General features: G+C 39.6%; 3 protein-coding genes across 3 annotated transcripts; 2 read left to right on the top strand and 1 right to left on the bottom strand.

The window, feature by feature from the left end:
- The first annotated feature begins 327 nt into the window (after window positions 1-327).
- Window positions 328-14440, top strand: LOC122657699 (FAD-linked sulfhydryl oxidase ERV1). Its single transcript, XM_043852487.1, has 6 exons — window positions 328-585; window positions 1201-1278; window positions 3149-3196; window positions 12272-12336; window positions 13943-14020; window positions 14181-14440. Exons 1-6 carry the CDS (start codon window positions 388-390, stop codon window positions 14302-14304), a joined length of 591 nt encoding a protein of 196 aa, XP_043708422.1. The 5' UTR covers window positions 328-387; the 3' UTR covers window positions 14305-14440.
- Window positions 14441-15841: 1401 nt separating this feature from the next.
- Window positions 15842-20327, bottom strand: LOC122658218 (histone deacetylase 6). The gene is made up of 4 exons (XM_043853132.1): window positions 20292-20327; window positions 20032-20201; window positions 16261-16386; window positions 15842-16178 (listed from the first exon to the last, which is right to left on the bottom strand). The coding sequence occupies exons 1-4, from the start codon at window positions 20325-20327 to the stop codon at window positions 16049-16051; spliced, it is 462 nt and encodes a 153-aa protein (XP_043709067.1). The 3' UTR covers window positions 15842-16048.
- A 509-nt stretch (window positions 20328-20836) lies between these two features.
- LOC122659677 (40S ribosomal protein S29) lies at window positions 20837-23205 on the top strand. Its single transcript, XM_043854779.1, has 3 exons — window positions 20837-20988; window positions 21474-21573; window positions 22973-23205. The coding sequence occupies exons 1-3, from the start codon at window positions 20927-20929 to the stop codon at window positions 22979-22981; spliced, it is 171 nt and encodes a 56-aa protein (XP_043710714.1). The 5' UTR covers window positions 20837-20926; the 3' UTR covers window positions 22982-23205.
- The last annotated feature ends 3920 nt before the right edge of the window (window positions 23206-27125 follow it).

Below are 27125 nucleotides of genomic sequence, written 5' to 3'. Positions count from 1 at the left end.
ACCACTCTACCCCTTGCCCGGATGGCGTCCACCCCCCCCATATTAGAGGTACTAGGGGAAATGGACCGGACAAAGAATTACAGGAGATAATTTTTCCTACTACACAGACTTAGGGAAATGGACTGGGCAGGAACTGGAGCAGATAACTTCATTGAAGGGTGGGAGACGCTAGGTTACCTTACAGTATTTACACAGTCAGGCAGCGTTCTTTTCTCCCAAAATGTTTAGGGGCGTAGGAAAAATTGAAAACCCGGGTCTTAGAGATACTTGCCGTGTTGCTCTTGTCTGAGAGGCTGAGACCAACAGGACAGACAGTTTATGTTTCCCGCCTCTCCCTCTCTCTCTCTCTCTGTCTCTCTATCTAGCCTTTCCAGGCCTCCATTTCCGATGTCGAAGGACCAGAACCAGCAGACTCAGAACCCGTTGCAGATAATCTTTAAAGCGTCGGAGACTTGCGCACAATACATTCAGAAGCATCTCTCGCATTTCATTCCAAACATACACTTCCAATCTCCAATACAACCACAGCGCCCCTCTCCAAGTAGTCAGCTTACACTTCTCCAAACCAAAGAGGGGTTTTCCAAGGTATATAATCCCTTAAACTCTCTACCTCCCTTTCGCTCTTGCTCGCGCTATGGTTGAAATAGAATTCCGAATCGTTAATTACTATTTACGTAAGGTGATGCAATCGCTGCTGAAGGTCGAAACGTGCTTGACAAAATTCCCGAGTGGAAGCCGATATTATTAACCATAAATGTGCCCGCGTGCCAAATTACGAAAATGGGCGCCTCTCTACTCCGACTCCCGTTGTTTTTTGGGGCAGAACCAGGTACCAATCTCGCTTTGATGATGTCCTGGAGGAGTAGAGTGGATCTAACCTTTGACATTTTTTGCTTGAGTTGTCACCATGAGACTTGAACCAACCAAACTTAAACGACAAAACGGGAGTTCAAAATGCTACTATCTTCATTCCAAACACCAACCAAACCAACCAAAGAATAGCATCAAGAGATTTTATTTTATGTAATGCACCATTCATGTATCTGGTTTGGTTTTTTCTATTAATTTCTGATTTTTGGTTATATATTTCTTGTTTACTTCTCATGTGATTTTGTGTTGAGTTTGGTGATTTATGTGGCCTTGAAGAGTTGAGAGCTTGCTTGGAATGCTGATTCTGCTTCATTTATTTTCTTCATGCAGGAGCAGTCTGCTAAGCCTTTGACTAAAGAAGAGCTTGGAAGGTCCACTTGGACTCTGCTACACACAATTGCAGCGCAGGTATTCACCCATTTAAAAAATTTGAAGGAAACTGAGCTTTTTCTTGATTGTGGAGACGAAGGCAGAAAAACATTAATCTGAGTCATTCTTCTGGTGGTTCCTTTTATGACATGTATTTATGTAGACTATATTTATTTTTAGCGGAATGTGTTCCGTAGTTTGTAAAGCAACAAAGACTTGGTGTGGACCACTATGATTGGAAGCCCACTCATCTCTCCTCAATAGCTCTACAACTAGCTTAACAGCTACATCATATCTGATAATGTTCTTTAATATAAACTTCATCCCCCTTTAAAATTTTTAGGTATTCTTGTATAAATGAAGAACCATGGTGGCAATATTGACAGTTAAGAAAATAAAACATCACCAAGAATTTCCCATGAAAAGTAGTCCTAGAAAAATATTCATTTGATGCAGCAGCAGGACCACATGGTCAAAAGAGCAAAATCAGGCTAAGAGCCGTGGCCATGGGCTTTCTAGTATTCATAGATGCCTTATTTCCCATTGTAACTAGAGGTCCTGTTTTGTTACTATTTTCCGAGAGCTAGGAAGTTCTACAATAATTTAAATTTTTTATATGTACTTGTTTCCTAGTCAGTACCTTAGAGCTAGTCCATTTTTGAACTTAGAAAGTCTCTATCTTCTATATCTTGCAACGTAATGTAGCCTTGGGATCTTTATCTAGAGGTGTTTGTAAGCCCCTAGCGGCATTATGATTTTAAGCAATGCTTTCTGTTTCCTCCTACCTATGTAGATTCACGGTTGCTTGTTGAGGTAGATTCCTCAAAGACCTTGGGTGGATACGTACTCTTCTAGTCTTTGTTTCTGTTTCAGTTTAATCCATTGTAAGTTCTTGTATTTTATTAGCACCTGGTATCAGGGAACTGACCATAATACAGTCTGGTCCAATTGGACTTCTTTAGAAGACTGGAATCAGTCCCAAAAGAACTGCATAATAGAAGACCCCCCCCCCCACTTGTCCACTATACCTGAATATTATGCCATTCTGAGATAGGGTTTTCAAACTATACAATATCTTCTATAAATTCTGTTCTGTTTCATCTAGAAATTCTCTGCTTCTATTCTGCGACTGTTCTGTTACATCCAATTCAGTTTCTGTTTATTCCTGTTTTGCTCATCTATTCTACCTATTATTCTATCCTGATTCTTTGCAGAGATCGAATTCAGATCCTAATGAGCTTTAGGGTTTTGGTTTTGGTCACTGCATAATTATGACTTGGAACAAACACAGCACACATACATGTTTTATAGCCTTTCAGATGACAGTTAATTTGAAATAGCATAGTATATGCTGGTGGAGGGTTCTTTCTTTGAGATGCTTCATATGTGCAATCAACTGAGACCATATATGTAATTTGTAGATTATGTTTTTTTTTTGGTAGAATTTTTAGATTATGTTTATGTTATAATATTACAACTCTGGAAAGGTCTAAACTTGTCAATTGTTCTATCATTCCCTTTATTTAACTTCGGATACCATTTTGTGATTAAATATACTGTTGGTTGACATAGTGCATTCCATTATGAAGTGGATGTTCCACTTTATCACTAGCTTTCTGTGTAAAGTAAGGTTTCAGGGTTGAAGTAGCTTGACTTGGATTTTTTGTAACTTTTGTTAACACGGATGTTTTCCTTTTGGTCCTATCAGTCTGAAGATGATCATTTTAATGTTTTGAAGATAATTGAAAGAATAAACGAACTTCGATTTTCTTTGTATTAGTGTGCTAATAATATTCCAAGGGTTGATGACATAAAACAGTCTTCTTCATTCAAATGCCCGTCCCCTAAACAGGCTCTTCTTTAAGCATAAGAGTAGATTGATTTCCTGAAAGCTTTTTGGTTGTTTCAGTTTCCTGATCATCCGACTAGGCAACAAAGAAGAGATGTAAAAGAACTGGTATGGCTCTCTAGCTGTGTGTGTGTGTGTGTGTGTGTGTTGGGGATGCAGATGAAGTAAAATTAAGTCTTTGTACTTTTTTTTCCTCACAAATATGTGTTAAGAATGGCTGTATTGTATCAGGGGTATATGTGTAAATATCCCCTTGTATTATTTTCTTATTTTTTGTCATTTGTATAAGGCCAAGGGCCTAGGTGTAATTTACTATTCTTTTCAATATAAGCATGTTAGTCTCTAGGTTAGAGACAGAACACTTGAACACCAAAACTGTGGCTGCTCTCTTCTCTTTCTTCTCTTCTCCTTCTTCAACCTAAAATCTAACATGGTATCAGAGCTGTTTGCTGCTGGAGTTTGAAGGTGATCGAAGATTGTTTGGAAGGTGAAGAACAGTCTCTGTGAAGGAAAATAACATACCTTCTCAGACCTGTTTCTCTCTTGTCTGCAGTCCAAATGCTGAGCAACCAAGTGCTCTAGTTTCGTGTGGAGGTCTTGTTTCTTCTCATTGTGTCCTCCCACATCTCTTGGAAGAACCTAGGAGTAGAAGGGAATCTCGGCCAGGCTCTTCTGCCTCTGTTTTTCGCCAGCTGTAGTGGTTTTTGGCTCTTGTTGCTTCAATAGGTTCTTGTTTGACCAGTTTCTTTGGTCTATTTGAATCGTTTTTGGTAAGGAACAATACTCATCCTTACTCCGTGGTTGTTTGATCAGCTTTTAGGGATTTAAAGGCCTATTTTCAGGCTATTTATCTTTGTTTTTCCTGGTTTTCTATTGCTGTATTTGTGGGACTGTTGTTGTGGTTGAGATATTTGTTATTTGGGCCTATCAAGTGTTTGATTAAAAGTCAAAATGGGTGATAAAGATGCTGCAACACCCCTGCCTCTTGTAGACACAGCCCAAACAGCCCCATTTCTTCCTTCCTCCTTTGAGAGTCCCAATATCCAACTCCCTATTGCCAAACTTGAGAACCACAACTATTTGGATTGGTCCCAGTCCATGAAATTGATTCTCCGGTGTAGGGAAAAGATGGGTTACATCAATGGTAGTATACAGGCCCCTCTTCCGACTGAGCAAGGGTATCCCAAGTGGGACTCTGAGAATTCCCTGGTGATGGCCTGGCTTCTTTTCTCCATGAAGCCTGAGATTGGAAGAAGATTTATGGGCAAGGAGACTGCCAAGGACATTTGGGATAGTGTGGCCTGTAGTTTTGATCGGGTTGGGGACTCTACTAAGGTGTACCAACTTCTCTAACAGATTGTCAGCTTACGCCAGGGTGAGAGAAGTATCTTTGAATACTATAGCCTTGTTGTGGGCCTGTGGGAAGAGTATGACCATTATAGAGATCTCCAGTTATGCCCTGCTGATGAGGTCGAGGTGCATCGGTTGTTTGAGAGAGAGAGGGTCTTATTTCTTCTTGGAGGTCTTAATGCTGATTTTGAGCCTCTTAGGGTGCAAATCCTTAGCCGTCCAAGTCTTCCCTCACTGGAGGAGGTGTGTGGATATCTACAGAGTGAGGAGACCTGTAGGGGTGCTATGGGGACTGCGGCGATTGCCCCCACTATTGAGCACTCTGCACTTGTTTCTTCCATCCCTCAGGACTCCACCAAGGGGGCTGATAAGGGGGTTGCTAAGGGAGCTGTGAAGGGTCGATTCCTATGTGACCATTGTGGCAAGAATGGGCATACTAAGTGAATCCTCTCTTTCCAAGGAGGACATTGTTGCATTTTGCCGGATTGTGGCTCATTTGGATGGTTCCTCTGCCACCGGTTCTTCCACTGCACTGCAGGCTTCCTCCTCCGGCCTCACCTCTTGGGTCATTGACTTAGGTGCCACAGATCATATGACTGGTAGGTCACAACTATATAACTCCTATTCTGTTTGTTCTGGGAAAGATAAGGTAAAAATTGCTGATGGTACCTTCTCTTCTATTTCTAGTAAGGGAGATATCCAGGTTGCACCTTTTTTACCCTTGAAGTCTGTTTTTCATGTTCCCAACTTTGCCACTAACCTTCTTTCTGTTAGTCAATTGACTAGATCTTTGAACTGCTTTGTCACCTTCTTTCCTACCCATTGTCTTTTTCAGGATTTGGTGATGAAGAGGGTGATTGGCAGTAGTCGTGAAGCTAATGGCTTGTATGTTTTGGAGACTGGTACTTCCCTTATTCTGCAAGCTCAGTCCTATGTTTGTGGGCAAGAAGGTGGACGTACTCAGGAGGATATTCTGCTATGGCACCGTCGCTTGGGGCACCTCTCTTTTTTTGTTATAAGGAAACAATTGCCACATTTGTGTACTTCTCTTCCTGTCTCGCATGTTTTTCATTATGAACCTTGTCTATTTGCCAAAAGTTGTAAAACAGTTTATGCATCTAATGGTAATAGATCTACTTCACCTTTTCATCTTATCCATACTGATGTTTGGGGGCTCTCCCCTGTTACTTCTTTGCGTGGCTTCCTCTGCTTTGTTTCTTTTATTGATGACTTTTTTCCGAGTTACTTGGGTTTTTCTTTTGAAACATAAGAGTGATGTTCATGTTGCATTTACAAACTCTTATGAGTTAGTGTATACCCAATTTCAAACTCGGATCCAAATTGTCCGCTCAGACAAAGGTGGGGAGTATATGTATAGTGGTTTGGAAACCTTTTTTTTTTTCTGACCATGGCATTATTCATTAGGTGGCTTGTGTTGATACCCCTCAACAAAATGGGGTGGCTGAAAGAAAAAATCGCCATCTCCTTGAAGTGGCTAGATCACTTTGGTTTACCATGCATGTTCCAACTTCCAAAAACTTTTTGGTCTGATGCTTTACTCACTGCTGCCTTTCTTATTAATCACATGCCTTCTAGTGTCTTGAACTTCCAGGTTCCTCTTGATCTCTTGCCTTCAAGGTCCTCTTCTTTTTCTCTCCCTCCAAGGGTGTTTGGGTGTATTTGCTATGTCCATATTAGCAAATCTGCCTGCACTAAATTGGATCCTAAGGCCCTGAAGTGCATCTTTCTTGGGTATTCCTCCACCTCAAAGGGGTATAAATGCTATCATCCTCCTACCCGTCGGTGGCTCCTCTCCAAGGATGTTCATTTCTTTGAAAACATTCCGTATTTTCAGTCCCCTCTTCAGGGGGAGTGTGGTGGTGGTGTTGAAGGTGAAGAGGTTCCCGAGTTTGTGTCATATCCTTTCTCCTCTCTTGTTCCTATTTCTCCTTTCCAGCTTGACAAAGGGAAGAAAAATTCTGTGGATATTGTTGTTGAGGGGGAGCCTCCTAGCGCACAGGAAAACAGAGAACAGGGGGAGTTATTGGTGTATACAAAGGATAGGAGAAATCCTCCTTCATGGCTTCCTATAAAGAAGACCTGCCAAAATCCTTCTTCGTCTCCTCATCCTGAGCCTTCATCAGTTGAGACAGGTATACCTTCCTCTAATTCTCCATTCTCAGACTTAGATCTTCCTATTGCTCACCGAAAGGGAACTCGGGCATGCACTAATCCTATTGCCAAGTTTGTTTCCTATGATTCTATCTCCCTCACAGGTAAAACCTTTACTGTGGCTATCTCATCCATCTCTATTCCCAAGAATGTAACAGAGGCTATGGCAGATCCAAAATGGAGAGAAGCAATGAACACAGAGATGTTGGCTCTTGAGAAGAATCACACTTGGGATCTTGTTGAACTCCCTAAAGGGAGAATCCCGGTTGGGTGCAGATGGGTATTCACAGTCAAGTTCAAGTTTGATGGTACTGTGGAAAGGTATAAGGCAAGACTTGTCGCCAAGGGGTATACACAGGTGTATGGCATTGACTATCAGGAAACCTTTGCTCCAGTGGCCAAGCATAACTCCATCCGTGTACTTCTCTCAATGGCTGCAAATCTTGATTGGCCATTGTACCAACTTGATGTGAAGAATGCATTCTTACATGGTGACCTAGAAGAAGAAGTATATATGTACTCTCCTCCTGGGTTCAAGCATCCTGGTGATAATGGGAAAGTGTGTCGACTTAGGAAGGCTCTCTATGGACTCAAACAGTCTCCTAAGGCTTGGTTTGAGAGGTTCAGACAAGCCCTCCTACAGAATGGCTACACTCAAAGTCAAGCTGACCATACATTGTTTATACAGAGGAAGGGCAGCACTATTACAACTCTCATTGTTTATGTTGATGACATTATGGTCACGGGAAACAGTGAAGCTAAAATCTCAAAGCTTAAGCTTTATTTGGCTCGACAGTTTGAGATCAAAGATCTTGGTCTATTGAAGTATTTTCTAGGGATTGAAGTTTCAAGATCTAAGCAAGGGATCAATGTTTGCCAAAGGAAGTTTGTTCTTGATCTACTTAAGGAGACAGGCTACTTAGGATGCAAACCAATCTCCTCCCCTATTGAGCAAAACCACAAACTAGGGGAAGATTGTGGTGAACCTTTGGTGGATGCTGAAAAGTATCAGAGGCTAGTAGGTAAACTTATCTACCTCTCACTCACCCGACCTGGCATCACCTATGCTGTTGGAGTAGTGAGTCAGTTTATGCATGCACCCAAGATGGGACATCTTGATGCAGTTTATAGGATCCTCAGGTATTTGAAGTCATGCCCTGGAAAAGGTCTTCTCTTCTCTAGGAATGGTTACTTGAGAATTGAAGTATATACAGATGCTGATTGGGCTGGGTCTATCTCTGATAGGAGATCCACATCTGGATACTGTACCTTTGTTGGAGGCAATTTGGTCACCTGGAGGAGTAAGAAACAACCAGCGGTAGCGGTCAAGTGCTTGAAGCGAGTTTAGAGCCATGGCTCATGGTGTGTGTGAAGTCTTGTGGTTGAAGAAGCTTGTCCAAGAATTGGGGTTTGAGACAACTGAACCTATGAGTCTATATTGCGACAACAAGGCAACCATCAGTATTGCTCACAACCCAGTTTAACATGACAGGACAAAGCATGTTGAGGTTGACGGACACTTTATTAAGGAGAAAATAGACTCTAAGGCTATTTGTACTCTCTTTGTGAAGACGAATGAACAAGTGGCTGATATCTTCACCAAAGGACTTGGCTCTAATCACTTTAGTTTTATGTTAGACAAGCAGGGTATGTATGACATATACCACCCAGCTTGAGGGGGAGTGTTAAGAATGGCTGTATTGTATCAGGGGTATATGTGTAAATATCCCCTTGTATTATTTTCTTATTTTTTGTCATTTGTATAAGGCCAAGGGCCTAGGTGTAATTTACTATTGTTTTCAATATAAGCATGTTAATCTCTAGGTTAGAGACAGAACACTTGAACACCGAAACCGTGGCTGCTCTCTTCTCTTTCTTCTCTTCTCCTTCTTCAACCTAAAATCTAACAATATGTTCATACGCACTGTTTAACAGAGAACTGGACCATATATGGGGGTAACGGTTAAACACGTTCCAGTATCTGCCCCAAGTAATTGGTATTAAGGCTTTCTTTAGTTGAGGTGCAGGCATCCATGCGTATTGCAAGTCTTGGGGCCTAATCTTTGTATAACGGGTTGTTTCAAGCAAGCTTGCATTTTCTGATGGCTGAAGATCTGCTGAGTCATTAGGGCAGTATCTAATGCGCTAATTAGTAGATTGTACTGTAGTTAACCTTCCACCCCTCCCCCCCCCCTATTGGAAAACCGAAGAAACTGTATGTGAACCACAGTAATGCATGTTCAATGTAAAACACATTATTTACAGATCATTTAGTTGATCTTTCTTTGAAGTTGCATTAAAGTTATCTTACACCTCCACAAATTTGACAATAGAACGGTTTTCTAGCGTGAAGACTCAGATATAAAAGGTCCACAGAAGTGTTTTATTTTGATATGCAACTCCAGTGAAAACCTCTCCCCAATTCATTCAGATCACATAACCATTCCATCAATGTGCAGAAAGAACAGAAGAATAGTTTTCCTAGTGAAAGAAAACCTAGAGAACTGTAAACCAAAAATGAAAAACTCATCCCAGATCCATCACCAAAATTTTGAAGCCCCATTTTGCAAAAATATGGAAGAAAGGAAGCCTGAAAAATGAGAAAACCTCCTCACTTCATTATCCTGAGAAAGTTCCTCAAACTCTGTCTCCCAGGTTGCAGTATGCCTTGGACCCTATTTAGTTCTTTTGGGAGCTAGGTGCAAAGTAAGCCAGTGTAGCCCACGAGCGGAGAGAGAGGGTGGGTGTGGTCAATGGTTGAGATTAGGGCATGCCTTCTGTCATATGGGAAAGCAAAGCCCTCTTTTGTAGTTATTCTTGATGGGTTTCTAGAAGCCTAAAGGATTGGGTTTTAGAACCTCAGATTAATCAGGATCAGTGTGATGTAACAATAACCAGAATTGAAGAAAACTTGATAACAATAGATCAACAACTCAGGTGGATGTAATATTTTGATAGGAAGTTAGTACATAATAAAAAACAACTCCGTATACTCTGCTTGGAATCCAATGGCCAGATTAGGAGTTATGGCAGTATCCTACTTGAGATAGGATTCCCAAAACCCTGAGATTGATGGAAGTTGAAGAATAATGGAAAAGAAAGGATGAAGCAGAAGACGAAGATATGAACTCAGCTTCGCACTGAGAACTTGTTGGAGTCCTACCAACTAAACCTTAGAATCCTACTAAGGGTTGCTGCTGAATCCACAGTAGCTAGCTTGTTTCTCACAAACCAAGGCAAAGGCCATAAAGAACTTCATTAAAAAATCATTGGGGCCTAAAGGCCTTACATGCTCTTAAATAGGAAAACCAAAATTGAAACATAACAGTATAAGCTTCAACCAATAAGGAGCAGGTCTAGTCATAAGACTCATAGCAGGAATTTAAAATAGGCAAAATAAGAAGGGGAAACGGTCTCCTACTTATGCAGTGAAGAGGAGTCCTAATTCTACTTAACTACTTGCACAATGGATAAGATAGAGTTCTATCCAAATGGAACTCTTAAACAACTAATACAATTAATAAATGGAAGTACACAAAACAAATAGAACACCTAAAAGGTGCCCCACAGGTCAGATTGTTTGGGTGACCCAGAAACTGAACCAAAACTGGCCCAAACGGAGTCAACTCAGAACCACAAGGCTGAGTCGCTACTGAGTCAGCTTGTTCCTTCTTCTTTGGTACTTTTTAGAGTACCTATATTGCTGATGTGCATCAATTCTTTCGTTAAAAAGATTGAAGCTTCATTGGCCAGCATTATGGGGATATCGAGTTGATATGGACCAGGAGATTCAGAAGATGGCTAGTTCACTGGATTTGACTATCTAATTGGTTATCTGAATTTGTAATGGCTATCTAATTACCCAAAGGCTGTGATTAGAATAGCAATTATTGATCTAGAACAACAGGTCCAACAATAACCCTAATTAGCAACAAACCAGCAACCTGATGTTGGGTGATCAGATCTGGTTGCAACTCTGGTCACAAGGTCTTTTAGATGTATGGAATGGGTTGCCAAAATTAGAAGTGAATCCGACAGTTAGATTGGAAGATATCAAGGAGTTTGAAAATATAAAGTTACTAAAACTAAAAAACTTAGGATTAGAAACAATAGAAAATAGCAACTAAAGTGAAGAATTGCAAGTGAAAACAAAAATAGAATGTGAGGAAAGTAATTAGTAACTAAGGAAACAAAATAAGAAAAAGGAGTAGAAGCAGAAACTAGAAGGAAAATAGAAACTAGAGCATGTAAGTTGCAGCTGCAGGTCACCACAAGAAAAAACAAAGAACTGCTGCTACTAAGGATTCGATGGACTGATATGGTGGTTATTCCTACACTAGAATGAATTCTGAAACTTGAAGAAAGAGGTTCATAAATTATTACAGACTAACAACTACAGGAAAATACAGAATGGAAGAAAGAAACTGATATGCGCAAGTGTAGAAAAGTAGAGATCAGACCTTGAGGAAGAAAGAAGAAAAAGAAGTAAAGTGTAAGGGAAGTGATATGACGTAGGAATCACCATCAAAGGCCTGCGGGAATGGCATCACCACCAATCCCTATATGTTGATTCACCACAACAGGGCTGGAGCTACATCACCACAGCCCAAGGAACAACATCGCTACTGTACCAACGAGGCAATAGCCTAACTTCTCAATAACTCAAATCGTTGGGAGGTTTATGGTTCCTCCTTTATTTATAACTTCCATAACAATTAGAAAAAATAGGAAACCCCTATGTGTCATGTATGGCAGGAAGAATCCCTTGCAACTTAAGTCTCTCTATAAAATAGAATCTATCTAGAACATTACAAAATTGAAACTGTGGCTGGAATGTAGGACTTCTGTCCAGCCTTATAGAAACACTATTAAAATAAAGAATACAGCTTACTAAAATAGAAACTAACAATAATCCCATTTAGGACTCAAAATCATTTATATTTGGGCTTCTATATTTGTCCCATTACTATAGTAAACTCAAAAATACTAAGCCCATGGCCCATATAACTCATTGGACACTCAAAATTAAACATATTGGTCCATTCTTGGTCTGGTCCAATGGCCTGGTTTGCTGCTGACCTTCTTGTTCTTCTGAACTGCATCAATTCGCCGTAGCATTCTCTTTGTGTGGTTGAAAGGGCCAGTATGTTTAATTCATGTAGTTAAAAGACTATTGAGAACTTCAATGGTTCATCTTGACTTCACCAAAATAACCAAACATTCCCCTCAATGCATTCTTAAACAGTTACAGTCCATGATTTATCATAAAAGGAACTGCTGAATCAAAAAATCATGCTTTGAGGACATTGAAATATCTAGTGAATACTAAATGAAACTAGTGGGTCAAACAGAATATGACATGCTGTATTCTTTGCACAGTTAGATGGATGCAGCCATGAAGAATGCATGCCAGCCAACAGTCAGTAAAACCATTGATTGGATGCTGGAAGGAGATAGCTAGAATAGTGTCTTAAGCAGAATCGCCTATGTACATCTATATGCTGATATGAAATGTATTGATCATTATGAAATCCACCAACATGAAATGTATTCGAAACATGTATTTCATCTCCTGCAATTCTAGATTAGGTGTGACACCAAGTTGCTATTCCTAATAGGTTAGGTATGATTAACGGACTAATGGGGCTTTTCGGCATGCAGATGGATATATTATCTCGGATTTATCCTTGTAAGGAATGCGCAGATCACTTCAAACAAGTACTTAGGTACTTTTTTCATTCTCTTTTGCCTTGCTAATCCCAGTTATTATAAGTTTTGCATGTCCCACATCAATCCTCTACATGATTCTAAAAAAAAAAATTGTCCCAGTGCACGAGCTCCTGGTACAGTAGGGTCTGGGAGGGGCAATGTATGCAGCCTTACCCCCTGCTTTGCAAGAGAGGTTGTTTCAACGTTTTGAATCTGCAACCAACAGGTTGCAATACAGAGAACACCCCTCCCCCTGCAGTGAATGCTGATCTTCTTTAGCATAGTCAAGATGTTATTTTTATACAACCTGTAGATGTCACTGAATATTTCATGCCCTTATTCTCCACTTCTAACTTCTAAGGTCTTTTTCAGACAGCAAAATTCTCGAAAAATAGATTTTGCTGGATTTTCCATACTTGTAAAATCACCCTATAAATTGAAGTGGCTATGTTGGGCTCATTATCTGGCATATATTCATGTTCACCACCACAACCTCTGTTTCGCCCCTCTAGGAAAGCCATTTTAATGGTATAAGCACTGGTTGGCCCTTGTGTTGAATGCATACTGATATTGGAGTCAAATCTGATGCATGATGTGAGCTGACAAAGCATGGGTTGGATGACTGGGCATAAAAGTATTTACATTCAAACTATGTGATATTCTGAGTCGAATCTGATGCATGTTGTGAGCTGTATTCAAACTATGCATGTGTAGTTTTTCCGGTGGGTTGATAAGACGTTTGTCCTCGCATCCATTTTGAAACCCTAATGTATTTCAAAACCCACGAACCTCTGTTTGAACCTGTCAGGTTCCGTAATATTTGCTTGCCATGTCCCCCTATTAGAGCCTAGGAAGCATGAAAATTCATTCATCCTACATCTTTATTTCAGTTGTAAAATTACCTTGAAGCAAGGGCATCGATAATGTAAATGATTTACCTGCCACCCGTAAATTAATAGGCAGGAACATCATAGAAATTCAGGGAGCATAGTTGATGTCAATCTATATAAAACAATTAAGAAAAACAGAAGGAATTTCAGATATGCTCTACCAGCATCTGTGTTGTCAGAATCTGTACAAACCTGGCTCCGATAGTTCATCTATTTTAAAGGGTCATTGCAATGCTATAAGCCTGTTAGACTGCTATTGTGATGGACAACATGGTTCTCTTAGATAGCAGCATACTGCCTCATCCATGGTTTAATATTTGGTTATACTCTGTATGGTAGCTGATCAAGGATGCCAATGGAGCAAATTCCGTACCTTATCCCTAGTGCTTAGGGTATGGTATGGAGATGAACCTTAATGAATTCGGGTTAGGATTTAAAAAAAATATGGGGCCGGCCCTTACCCTCCCCCAGTTTGGTAGATTCAACCAATCCCACCTCCCTTGTGTCACGGGATGGGTTAGGTTGAGCTATGAGGATTGGGCATGGGATCGGTGAAACCCAGTGTGTTCCCATTCCAAATTCCAATGGCTGGAAAAGAGGCCAAAGATATTTCAGTCAGTTGTGGAAGTGAGATTGTTTATACACTTTATTAATATACATAGCCATTAAGTAATTCCATACTGTTTAAACTCCAAGCTATGACGTATGTTTCTTTGGTGTGGATGTTTGACAGAGCAAGTCCAGTACAGGCAGGATCACAGGCTGAATTCGCCCAGTGGCTTTGTCATGTGCACAACGTTGTAAACAGAAGGTACCGTATTTTCATTTAGTTTAACTGTGCTGTATGGTTAAAATGGCAAACCCTAGGTTCAATGATGACTACCTTCACTCCCTATGAAGCATCTAATGGATTTGAAATACTTGCATAGTTGTTTACTACTAATGGATATGATACATATTTGTTTGAACAGCCTTGGAAAACCTAACTTCCCATGCCAGCGAGTAGATGCAAGATGGGGTAAACTGGACTGCAAAGACCGTGCATGTGATCTACAAGGCATTACTCTAGACTTTGACAAGTGGACAAACACATAATACAATTATATGGATTGTATGCAAGTCATTTGATGACACTATTCTCGGGAGAGGAAATTATATTTGGTATAATTCTTATCGTTGCTACCATCCCTGATTAATGAGGAGTTCTGAGATGCAATGAGGGTAAACAGTACCTTGCCTCCAGATATGTGTGTCAAACATATTGAAATCAGGCCTATTGAAGGTTGTTTTTTTTTTCTTGTGGGGGTGGGGTGTGTTCTGTTTGGTTCACTGGTTTGACCGTTGGATCAATTCTAAGGGAAATGCCTTTGGTTTATAAAGGCAATGAAATCTAGGGAAAGAGAACTCTACTTGGGCACATGTGGTGTGCTGCCCCTGTGCCCACACACGGGCGGGCAAAATGACCATCACACCCCTAGGAAAGTCCACCTTTCCATGGGGGTTTGGTGGTCATTTTGCCAGCCCCTGTGTCTGGGCATAGGGGCAGCGCATCACACACGCCCAGGTAGTGTTCTTTCTCTCTAAAATCAAATATATTTGGTTATAAATTAATAAATGTGCGGACGATCACTGTCAGGTCATGTAGCCCCTGTGCATAGACAAGGAGGGTGAAATGACTACTCCAACCCCCGTCTAAGCCCACCCTTGTTGGATGTCTATGCATGTGCTCCCATGCCCTTGCACTACACGATTATAAAGTAACAGGGTTGAGGTGTAAGTTTTAACATGCATAGATCGAAGTGGGGTTTTAGATTCATTGAAGCCAACGAAGCCTGTACGCGAAATTTTTGGCACCCGTGTATAATACAAGTTTGTGGCTGAAACAGATTTGAGGGGTTTTTAGGGACTAGGTGTTGAGTCTGGCTGGATCCCAAAGCACCTAGTCTGGACTCTGGAGAAGCTTCATGTCGTGAGATTATAAATACGAATAAATTTCAAGAACACACACCCAAATGCACTTTTTCAAAGTATGGTGCTTTTAGTGGTCACCTACCATGAATGAGAGAGAGAGAGAGAGAGTTTTTGATGCACCAGCTTACATAAGAGGAACTCGGATTTTCTAAGCAGGCAGCATAGGGGAACATACTAATCAGGGGCGCTTCGATCTCATAACCCACGCTGACAGCTTAGGGAGACTTTTCCCAAAAATTAAGGGGAAAAGATCCGTACACCATCAGTGTGAGGATGTTTTCCCTTGCTCTCTCACATCCCTGACAATGTGAAAACCGATCCCCGCACCCCTGTTGTGGCATTGGGAGATTTCCCCCCCCACAGAGAAACCTTCTCCCAAAAATTAAATAGACCATTTTTGTGTAGAAGAAAATAATAAATCAGAGACATCCAATTTAAAAATAAAACATCGGAGCACCAGCGTATTCCTTATCTTACACATACATCCATCGCCAAGTCAGACAACTGCAAAACAAATCAACCCGTTGGTGCTGCAGGAAACTGTGCATGGCCATGTGCCTGATGCTCCAAAATATTAGCCATTCACCCATGGGGATGTTTTCACAATGGGAACCATTGAACCACAGATTGAAACGGTCAGGTCCCACATCTGAGATCATCCACCACCTCTAGAAACAATTTCCTTCAATTAAACCATTCACAATGTATAGGAATTGTACTCAAACCAGTGAAAAATAATTAGTGAAATCAAATAAAGAAAAGCATCCAATGTGATCTAGGTTCCTCTTATCAAACTAAAATATACTACATCATCTTTCAACTGCCTGAGGATGAACTGTTCATTCAACTATCACAGACCCCCCAGAGATTAAATTGTTCGAAGTGGCGGGTGCTCCCCAAACTTCAATAGGTAAGCAGTTTCATAAACAGATCGCAATTGCAGTATCACCTGAGCATCTAAATATGCATCACAGGAGAAGCACCAAACTGACAAATCACTGGTCCAAAAGAAAAAGAAAGAACGATAGTTAGGAGAAAGAAAGAATTGGAAGGATCAAGGAAGGATGGACTAGTCCCTACCTATAGCTGAGTGCTAGACAATGTTTTGTTTCTTGATAATGTTCAAGCATGTGTTTGTTCACAAAGCGGCTGCAGAGGACATCCTTACAGCACAGGCATAACCAATTCTCCGCTGTGTGATGGCACCTGAAAGAGCAAATGATTGTACAAGTTCAATGAAATAAAGTTTGGACATAACCAATTTAATAGAAAGATGAGTTAACAAGGTACAACATGGGAGCCGCCATAGATAACAACAAGAAGAAGAGAGAAGAAGACAAGGGCAAAAACGGCCAACAACTGAAACATGACTACGCCACCAAGAGCCCAAACACAACTGGTGTACCTACACCTTCCCTAGCCAACTTACCTCCAATGAAACCAGACTTCAACCTCCAAAAAATTCCCTCGCACAGCAAGGGCCATTAGCCTTTTTGAAAAGGTGTTAGTATCTCTTAAGGCCCCCCAGATCAGGTCGAAGCCAATGATAGCATATCTAGAGTCAGCTTCAACACAAATGCCAATGCCATCCAACCATGCTTCAAAGCTAGCTCCATTCCTTGAATGAGAGCATTCATCTCTGCCATAGTAAATCAACCACACCAACAGGGCCCGAGAAAGACAATATAGCTAAGGCATCGTGATTCCTAAACACTCCCCCTATCCCTACTGGACCTGGATTACCAAGAGAGCTGCCATCCATATTAAGCTTTTATGGTGTTAGGAGGGAGAGGGGGTCCAATCATGTTGAATAAGATAATGGGGAACAAAAGAAGCAGCAACCTGTTCCCAATGCCACACACACACACACACAAAAACAAAAATCTATTGGGATCCCAGCAAAAAGCCTCAATCGTTAAGGCCTGTGTAGCATTCCTCAATGAGATACTCTCAACCACCTGCTGAGTAGATCTCTCCCATCTCCAAAACATTCTGTTTAATGCTTGTTAAGGAGGACCAACTCAAACCTAAGGCTTCAATAACAAGTTTCAGAGCTTAGTTAGGCCCATCGACCACCAGGCCAAGACAGTCTATCACTTAGTGGCAAGAGGTAACGCAAGAACCTTCGACTAGTCAGGACGCGGCCTGGTAAATACGATCAGACCCTAAATGGAGGATAGGATTGCAGGGCCATATATGCTGTAAATTGTAACTCATTTGGGGGTGGGGGGGGGGGAGGAGGAAGAAGATCAGGAAATGTATGCAAACCATAGCTCTAGAGTATCGCAGCAAAAGCATAATTCCTGAATTGTTATCACATTTAAAATTTATATATGAAAAACTGAATCTCACATATGATCAGAATGTCACATAATTGGATAAGACGGTCGGACTGTCTGACCACCCACCACCAGGCCATAATAGTCCAAATCTGATTAAATTTAAAAACCATTGGTTTGAAGATAGGTAAAAATAGTTTGACCTATATACATGATGAATCAGAAAAATACGTGTACAACCATGTCAACAATACAAATTGGAAGAAGAATGGGTTTGTGACAATATATTTAGACAAAGATCAATGAAATTCCAATTGGGTTATTGGATCTCAAATGTGTACACAACCATGCATCCAGAATGGTTTATACTGTGGAAGTAGATCAAGTAAAAAGAAAAAGCATATAAGAAATTGAACAGAGACTAATCTGAAAAAATGACTGACATGGAAAGGATCGGCTCAGATAAGTAGCAAGATAAAATATAATCAAGGGTAAAAAGAGGAACTTGATGGATGCAAGAAAGCTCAAGATTCTCAAAATGATCTAAGTTCTACTAATTGGGCATATTTAAGCTGATTGTCATATGTGCTACAAGAACACGTTATACATAACTTTCCTGTGTAAATAGTGAGTGTGGTCATGGATTCTAGGGGGCTACAAATAGTCAGGCAGGATATCAGTGGCCGAGCATTAGCAGATCAGTTGATAATCCTGGGAGAAAGCCAGGGAGGGGATTCTTAAATAAAAATGATTGGCATAACTTATGGCAGAACTTATATAATACAATGGCTTGAATGACTTGAAGGACAGAAGAGAAAATTTGATGGGAAAATTGTGGTGCTTGTGGCTTGATTAGGAAAGCAATTTAATTGGGAATTTCATGTTCATTTGGTTTGATCAGGATGTAAATAAGCCAAGTGATGAAGAGCATGATTAGGCCTTGATATGCTGGTCGGTCCACATGGGTCTATTTGAGGGTTCAGTGGGTCATCTCAGAACAAGGGCATGGTTTATTGAAACTTCAAAGGCACAGTGATGTACATTTTTCACATTTAATTATTAGCTTTGTTCTTTTAATTGTTGCTGTTTTGGGTTTATTTAGTTTAGTCTAAGCAGTTTGGGCCTGGTCTAGTCATTGGGAGATCACACGTTTTAAGAAACATGCTTAGCTATTGCTGTTGGAAATTCCAAGCATGCATGGACTCGTGGGACCTAGATGTTCTCAAGGAATGCTAGTGATAGAAAGTAGAAGTTACAATTTTCCACAGATTTTTCTCTACTCCCCTTCCATAGTTTTCTGCAAATATTGTTTTTCACTGTTCAACTCAAATTCCTTTGGGATCATTTATTTTCATTTTTCCTTTCTAAAAGTCTGAAGGTCTCCAACTTCGAACCCCAACCCCTAAAATTAACCCAGAAATCACTACAGAACACAACCATATTGACCATGGTCCAGAGGAATCCATCAAGCCTACACTAAAGCCTCTACAAATCTCAATTATAGCTCTTACCAAAACTCTCACTTCTTCCCCATACTGATCTGTTTTGGTTTTGCTGGCCTCCCTGGTTGACCACAAATTAATCACCATTTGTTTTTTCAAAAACATCCATCTAGTTTATTTTTGTTTATAGCCCAACATCTAACCTACAACATCTATTTAGGCAGGAAATTGCAAAGCAATTATGGTTTATTTTGTAATATAATGATGTAATTTTATTTGAATAGTGATTTTGGACTAGGATTTCAACCACCCGATAGTGGAGAGAGAGCTACATGAGTAAGAGATATGAATACACAGGTTAATTTTAGTGTACCATAGTCTAATGAAGCAGAGGAGGTGATTGCTTCAATAGAAACTTCAGGTGGGGTTTTGGTCCATGGTTACCAGGAAACTCGTTTAACCTCAATTACATCCGTTTTCCTGACCAAAATAATCATACTAATAGGTGCTGTAAGTCTGTAAGTGTTCTCATTGCCTGTTTCTTTACCAGCCAGCAACAGATTGGGTCACCTACAAGCAGGATATCAGTGCTGATCCTGCCACGCACCCATCAGAACCATTCAGTATAGATACAAATTATATGGAGTTCCTTAACTATGAACCCATGAATAACTTAAGATGGAGGTACAGACCATTCTGTTTTCTCATTCCATTTTTCTCTGAGTCCATGGATAGCTCAATATAGAGGTATAGAACATTATGTTTCCTCATTCCATTTTCTGTGAGTGAGTGACTGCACCATCCCCTATGCCCTTTCTTACCACGCAATCCACCATCAACTTTAACCTCCCATGAAGAACAATCCAATAAAATACAGTAGTAAAATTAGCAGAAAGCTAGCTAATTTTATTGAAAAACTTCCCCTCGACCTTCTACAATCCTACCCAAGCCGTCCCCACCTCCTCTGCGGACAGGAGGATTACGATCATATAAGCATTTATTAAGGTCTCTCAGGATTTTAACAGCAAACAAGGCATTGGTATGGATTTTTAGGCTTTGTATCGATACAATTGATGGACCGCTTCTTCTGGTAGTTATGTGGATCACTGTTATGGAATTGAGATTCTGACCTGTTGCAAGGAGTATCGGGCGCCGGAACGTGCAAGAGATCAGACGACAAAGAACCCAGGTGTTCGCATGAAGTCCGTGCTTCAACCCAGCCTGATTCAGCGCCATAGACCTCTTCACCTTCTATTTGCAGACACAATTGTTCATCCTGCAATTTAAAGGTATGAAGCCTTTAAGATGCTTAGTTTGAACATGGACAGTAGAGAGAGAGAGAGGAGAAAAGGGAATTAAAAGAGAGGACGAAGATCGCCCGCCCACCCACCAGTATAGAGGACGATGATGAAGCTTCGTCCGCCATTAAACTTGTACAGTAAGATTCAAGTTCGGTTCAGAGTTTTTTTTTTGATAGCTCGGTTCAGAGTTCAGAGTTGTTTTTTTGTATTCGCACTTATAGAAGGATTAGAAGCCTTACTTAGAAGGTATTTTGGTATTTAAATAGTTATGAAGGTTATATTGGTCATTTGACCCTTGGGATAGAAAACTGTAGAAGACATAACGGCGTAGGGCGGTTTAATGGTAATTATGGCATTAACCTCAAGGGGAAATCTCTTTTGAAAGCCGTCAGATCTTGCTAAGGTATCAATCCGAGACGCAAGTTCCAATCCAACGGATGAGATCGCATTCGCATCCCCTTTTTAATAATTTAAGTTCCGACGGATGAGATCGCATTCGCATGATCGCATCTTCAAGTAGGATCCACTGATGGGAGGAAATCCAATCCAACACTCATAAGGTGACACGGTCGCTGCATTCGCTGCTTCGCAGTTCGCGCTCCCTCCGAAAGCAATTAGCCATTAGGGTTTCACTATAAAATCGTAACAACTCGGCCTTTTTTGACTACTCGTCTTCTCGCAAACAGCAGCAGCAGTGAATTAGGAATTTTCTGAGAGCGGAAGAATGGGGCACTCAAACGTGTGGAACTCCCATCCAAAGAACTACGGCCCTGGATCTCGTACCTGGTATGTGATTTCCTTCCTCATAGTTTGAAGCGTTACCGTTTTGCTTATCAACTTAGGCCTTAGGGTTTTGAATTTCAATGGGTTTTCTTCCTTTGAAAAGTGTGAGATTAACCTGGAAGCTAGGTTTTTTTGATTAATCTGGACCTGTACGACTGTGAATTAACCGATCTTGGTAAGATCGAGAGACAACTGTGAGTCTACATCCTTTTTAAGTTGGAAAAGGATTTCGAGGGAACGGCTGTTCCGTGGGGAGTGAATGTTCTTAGTAGGACCTTTAATTTGTATAAGTGGATTGTTTTTTTTCCTTCTTTGCTGCTTCCCATTGCGACATTACATTGGCGAGTTCTATATTTTAATCACTTCTATAAATCTTCATTGTATTCTGAAATAACTGGTTGCTAAGCAGATGATAGTACTATTGATATTAAGTTTCGAGCATGTTGGTAACGTTTGGTTGATGTGATATTGATTCTTCATTTGAGCAGCCGTGTGTGCGGGAATCCCCACGGATTGATTCGAAAGTATGGGCTGATGTGTTGCAGGCAGTGCTTCCGCAGCAACGCCAAGGAAATTGGCTTTATCAAGGTATCATCAATAAAAACTAAAAGTCCCATTTGTCTAGCAATACTGTCAGTACCTTATTATGTCCTTCGTATCTTGAAACTTTAAGGCTATGTTTGGTTGTCAAGAAATGAAAAGAATAGAGTAGAAAATAAAAATGTATCTAGAGAAAGGAAAGGAAAGAAACTAAAGAAATATAAAATTAAAAGAATTTTTATTTTTACCGCCACAGGGTGGCAAACCTGGAGGTATTGTGGTGGAGGAAGAAGAAAAAGAAGGATACTATTTACACAATTGGAATCCATCAAACGACTCACAGCCACTATTTCCACCTCCCCTGCTGTTACTGAATCATCAATCCCCTATAATCTAACCTCAAGCCCTACAATAACCTTCCCAACTACTCCACTATCACCAACACATTCAGTTGTTGTTCGGCATATAAATTGCCAAGTTATCAGCAAACCCAACCACAGGCTCAATATGGAGTTCCACTTGGCAGTAACTTTTTACTCCACGGTTAAAAGAGAGAAGCAATTATATTGCCAATTGATCCTCAAACAGATTTCTTGCCTGTGGACTATGGGGTATTTAGCCTTAATAGAGAGGGAAGGGATCTTAATTGTATGTTTCACCTGTGACTCTGTTCTCAAACACTTCGTGTTAGTAAGGACTCTCCACAAATGTCATACCCCGTTGACTTGTAGATTACCGTATACCATAAAAAAATGACATTTGAAACTTCTTCCAAATTTGCTGAAACCCAGCAACCCTACTGAAGATGCTTGCTGATGAAGATCAAGTAACAACTTAACTGTGTTGAGCCTGTGGCTGGTAGTGTCATTTCAGCGGCAGAGCCACGGGCCGGTGGTTGAGGAATGTATTGCTAAGAGGAGTTCTTCCCCCTCCCCTATCTCTCCATCCCTCCTTGATCTGTCTCATCTATGTGTTGAGGTATAGTCAAGCCTGAAAGACTAGAATCACAGTTGCAACCCAACCCCAAGCCCACGATGGTTACAATGTTCCTCATCTCTTTTGTCAACTTGAGCATATCATGTGCTTGATTTTTATCTGGAAACTTGCAATCAGATTTCTATAATGGTAAAAATTGGGTTACTGTAAGCCCCTCCCCTCCCCCCCTCCCCCTTTATGAAGGCATTCTTTCCATTTCTTGTGGTTATCAAACAGAATATTTTTTCTTCTCCTCTCTCTATTCTATTTTAGATTCTTTTCTTTTTTTCATTCTCTATCCATTGTTTGATATACAAACACAGACTTAGTGTTGTGTGTGTTCTTTCATGTCTGATGTGTTATTTAGATTCATGGTTTACTATCCAAATAATTTGTTTTCTGTTGTATTCTGTGTGGGAATTGTCTTGTTTTCGGTTATATAGTTACTAGTTTTTTTGTCTTTCTGTTGCAGTACCGTTAAGGAATGAATCCTTCCGTCTGGGCCCTCGTGGAGAGGTTATGGATTTTGGCTCTGCTTGTCTTGGCTTTAGTTTTTAGATTTCTTGCAGCTTAAGATTGATAACTGGTTAATGATCTATTAAATATTAATGATGCAAGTCATGTGACTGGTAAACTAAGGAATTTTGTTTTTCATAGATTTATTTGGTTCTTAAAAGTAACTTTAAGTTCTTTTTTATTATTGAACCATTAGATACTTTCAATTATTATTTTTTGCTGTTCTATCTGTTCGACCAACCAGTATTTATCCAATTAATATGTGGAGAGCACGAGGACTCTAGGAGGCTTGAGAGACCCGACTATAATGTTTCTATCGGTTTTCCTTTATTGTGCATGGGAAAGGATGCCTCTGTTGCTCTTACAAGGGCAACACAGGGCATCAAGACTATAAAACTCGTCATCCGATCTGAGCAAGAGTTCATCCTAAACCTCCTCGTAGCATTCCTGTGATGTTCTTCTACCCTTGACCCTTAGATTTCCTGCTTCAAGTTTCGAGTAACATCTGTCAAAACACCTGGTGTTTGAAGGTATTCTTGCGGTTTTAACTAGTCTCTGGTTCTTACTTTTGAGTCAAATTATACAATTGTTTCAAAATATTGGGCGAAATAATCCAAACTTTCTGAAATATTTCTCTTTCGATTGAAATCAATTGAAATTCAAGCGTCAAAATTAATTAAAATTTGGAAAATGCACCGAAATTTCATCCAATACCTAATTTGAAATGGATCAAATGGTTCAATGATAAAAAGGGGTGTACATTCCGAGGTTAGGTTGGTGGTAACCATCCCTAGTTATTTGTCTGTAGCCAATTGTGGCATAACTTGGCCTTAAGGGGTGTACATTCAGTTTTGTAGGAATCAATATTTTCTAAAAGATACATAAGTCACGCCAATTAAGTCATTGTTGAAGTACAGTGCAGTCTAGAGATGTAAATGGATTGAATATGGATCGGATAAGTTTGGATCCCAATATTTCTTGGTACAATATGGATATTTGGATACTTTCCTCGATTCTCTAGAACTGCCATATTTTCATGACCCTTAAAGATCATTGGTTATGTAATTGTTATTATTTATTAATATTTGTTTGAATAGGTTAGTTGTTTTTCCAAGATTATTCGAATGCGGATACTCAAAACCTATACGAATGCGAATCAAAATTTCTCAAGAATACCCATTTTGTGTCGAGTGCATACAGCGGAATTGGTTCTTTTGGCCATCAGAAATGTCCCTTTTGTGTCATAAATGGTAGTGGATGAGACATGTGTCTAACACAGCCTACACAGCTGAATTGGTCTCTGGTTTTGGTTTTTGTAGCATCAATGCTATAAAGATTCGGGAAGGAAAATCATCTCCTGCAATTTTCTACCCGGTCCAATTCCGTAGTGCCTGTAATAAGAGGGGTAAAGGTGGACCCTATCCAGATAGAGTGTTCGAGCAGAGGTGGAATGGTCATTGCCCTCTCCCTCTTGTTAGGGGCACTAGGGGAACTGGATTGGGCAGGGAATTACAGGAGATAAAGATCCAGGAATAAATTTCTACACACCTAAGGAATATGTTTTCTAAAACCAGAATCGTAGGAATAGAACCCCAACCAGCAATCAGGCTGTAAGCCTGGTCAAGTTTATAGCTTAAAAAACAGGGACAGAATATCAGTTCCATAACAGAGATTCCTAGAAATAGACTTGAAGGACTCTTAGGAATCGATGGCAGAAACTTGGTATTTTAGAAATGAATTAACATAAAGTTACTTGGTATTCTGAAACTAGATTTGGAAAATCAAATCACTGAGATCTGCAAGAAGTGTGGTACCAATAGGAATTTTAAATCAATTGGAAAAGATCATTTTTTATAAACAAGTAATCAAACTAGAACCTTAAACGATTAATCAGAGCTGGAATTAATAAGAAGAATAGAGTAGACTGATTAGTATTAATTCTGTAAACAAAAACTTAAGAAAACAAAGAGAGAACAGACATGTTCAGGGTAAGAATGAAGAAATCTAACTTGTTAATTGATAAAAGAAAAGGATAGAATAACGGAAGAATATGAATCAAGAATCCCACCTGATCCTCTAAGTTGGCATCTCAACAAACCCAAGCTTGGAATCTCATCAGGCCTTGAATTCTCGAGGCTGTACTGCATCTCATAACAAAACATATATCTGAGGTGAATCTCACAGAAGCAAAAGGCCACAAAAGCTTTTTTCTATTCACTAAATTCCTATGTAGGGATGAAGCTCTTACAACCTTATATAAAAGACTCAAATACAAACTTAAATCAAATCTAAAATTCCTTCAAGCAATAGCTTGCTATGAGGCATGCTTTGAGTGACTAATATTCTGCATAGAATAAAAGAAAGCCGCTTAAAACAAGGCTGGATTTATGGAAACCTATCAACGCTTAACTAAAACACTTTAATAATAATAAAAAAAATAAAGAAATATGCTCTAACTAGACTAATTAATATTTCATCAAAAAAAAAAAAAAAACTAGACTAATTAATAGAATAAATCTTGTATTCCGACCTCCTACTTATATTTTAGATTCATTAAACATAGAAAACCCATTGGATTAAAGACCCAACATATATGTAACCCAAACTAAGACTTTGTTTCACTAAAGTAAACTGATTTTCTTTGATTTTTCTACGTCAATTTGTCATAGGTAATTCTATAAGAAATCAAGCTAATTGTTTTGTTTACCATGAATAGAACTAAATGTATTGCCCAAATTGTCTTCTAGTATGGATGATATAAAATCCTATTTCCAACATCACTATGCATTGACGTAATGCATTGAGAATTATTTCAGAAGTCAATTCTATTTTTTTTTACATGGTGGGTCATATAGTTGAAATAGGTTAATATATTTGGCTCATAACCAACGTAAAGGATTCTTATCTATATAACAATTAGGATTAATAATCCTTCCTCCTAACAAACCCTAACATGACCACTTTTGAATTTAAACTGTCCAACTAGGTCAAAATTTTTGTTTAATTACCTCAAACATATTCTTAACCTAGAGAATGGTTTTTCTTTAGAGCATGCTTTCAGATATTTGGATTCGAGGATTGCACACCTAGTGTCAGAGCTTGAACTTGAGGATTGAGAGAGGGAGTTCCTCCCCTTGAAAGAGATATAATATGGGATCCAAGAGAACTACTGTAAAAGCCCTATTGTTCATGGTTTGCCACAGCTCTATTTACTACCATTTTTGCACATAAAAAAAAGCAACAATTAGACCTGGTCTGCCACTTAGGCAATTAAAAGTTACAATAAGACTTAAGTGTTCTTGCTTTTTTGGGGATGATGAGATGGGTTTAGGCATATCTAGATCTAGAAAACGATTTTCCGAAATCTTGATCTTGTTTATTGATCTTGATTGCTCCCTTCTCTACGTAATAGTTAGGGTTAACAATTAATGGGCATTGCTAACATTATATAAATTGAGAGCAGAGACTAACCTTGTAATTAAGAATAGTTGATATCTCTCCCATAATAAAACAATGTCTACACATAAAATCATACTTTACATTTTAGAGTGGATTAACTAGAAAGCCTATATGTACCCATTAAGGAGATTACTTACCGCTCCATCCAACCAACCTCATCAGTCATCACCCTTCCACTAATCCATACCCAAACAATGACCTTATTCTAAGCAGCCCATACATGATGGAAACACTACAATATGTTCCTTTCATTCAATAAAAGCCTGAAGGTCTTTCAGTTGATCCTTTTAACATTAGCCAAAGCAAAATAGAACCACAACTCTAAGCACTTTGGAATTTGGATTCTTAAGATCCATAAGTAGTCTAACAAGAAAGAGCTAAATTAATGTAGCAACTAGATTGATCTCGACCTAAATCATTTGTTTGCATCTCGCAATGGTTGGCATTTGACAATTCAATTTTGGATTTTGGTTTTCTAATTAAAGTCATTCCTTGGCATCAATTAACCACTAAATTAACCATCTCAGCCTACATCAAGCTAGTTTGGTAACAATGGCTAAAAGGGAACACCTTGATACTTCTTCTTCCTTCACTACAATGGTTTGAATATATCAGTTGCAATGCTTCATTTAGCCATCATACCTGGAAAC

Source organism: Telopea speciosissima, chromosome 4 (genome assembly GCF_018873765.1).
Source record: "Telopea speciosissima isolate NSW1024214 ecotype Mountain lineage chromosome 4, Tspe_v1, whole genome shotgun sequence".
Classification (NCBI taxonomy): domain Eukaryota; kingdom Viridiplantae; phylum Streptophyta; class Magnoliopsida; order Proteales; family Proteaceae; genus Telopea; species Telopea speciosissima.
The sequence above is the reverse complement of the archived record's forward strand: the minus strand, read 5'-3'. Positions and strand labels throughout refer to the sequence as shown.

Excerpts from the sequence above, each read along its gene's own strand:
- LOC122657699 (XM_043852487.1), top strand. The coding sequence starts at position 388 with ATGTCGAAGGACCAGAACCAGCAGACTCAGAACCCGTTGCAGATAATC. Across the intron at positions 1,279-3,148 it reads TACACACAATTGCAGCGCAG|TTTCCTGATCATCCGACTAG; the intron begins GTATTCACCCAT and ends TGGTTGTTTCAG. Across the intron at positions 3,197-12,271 it reads GAAGAGATGTAAAAGAACTG|ATGGATATATTATCTCGGAT; the intron begins GTATGGCTCTCT and ends TTCGGCATGCAG.
- LOC122658218 (XM_043853132.1), bottom strand. The coding sequence starts at position 20,327 with ATGGCGGACGAAGCTTCATCATCGTCCTCTATACTG. Across the intron at positions 20,202-20,291 it reads CATCATCGTCCTCTATACTG|AGGCTTCATACCTTTAAATT; the intron begins GTGGGTGGGCGG and ends TAAGCATCTTAA. Across the intron at positions 16,179-16,260 it reads TGTCTAGCACTCAGCTATAG|TGATTTGTCAGTTTGGTGCT; the intron begins GTAGGGACTAGT and ends CTTTTGGACCAG.
- LOC122659677 (XM_043854779.1), top strand. The coding sequence starts at position 20,927 with ATGGGGCACTCAAACGTGTGGAACTCCCATCCAAAGAACTACGGCCCT. Across the intron at positions 20,989-21,473 it reads GGCCCTGGATCTCGTACCTG|CCGTGTGTGCGGGAATCCCC; the intron begins GTATGTGATTTC and ends TCATTTGAGCAG.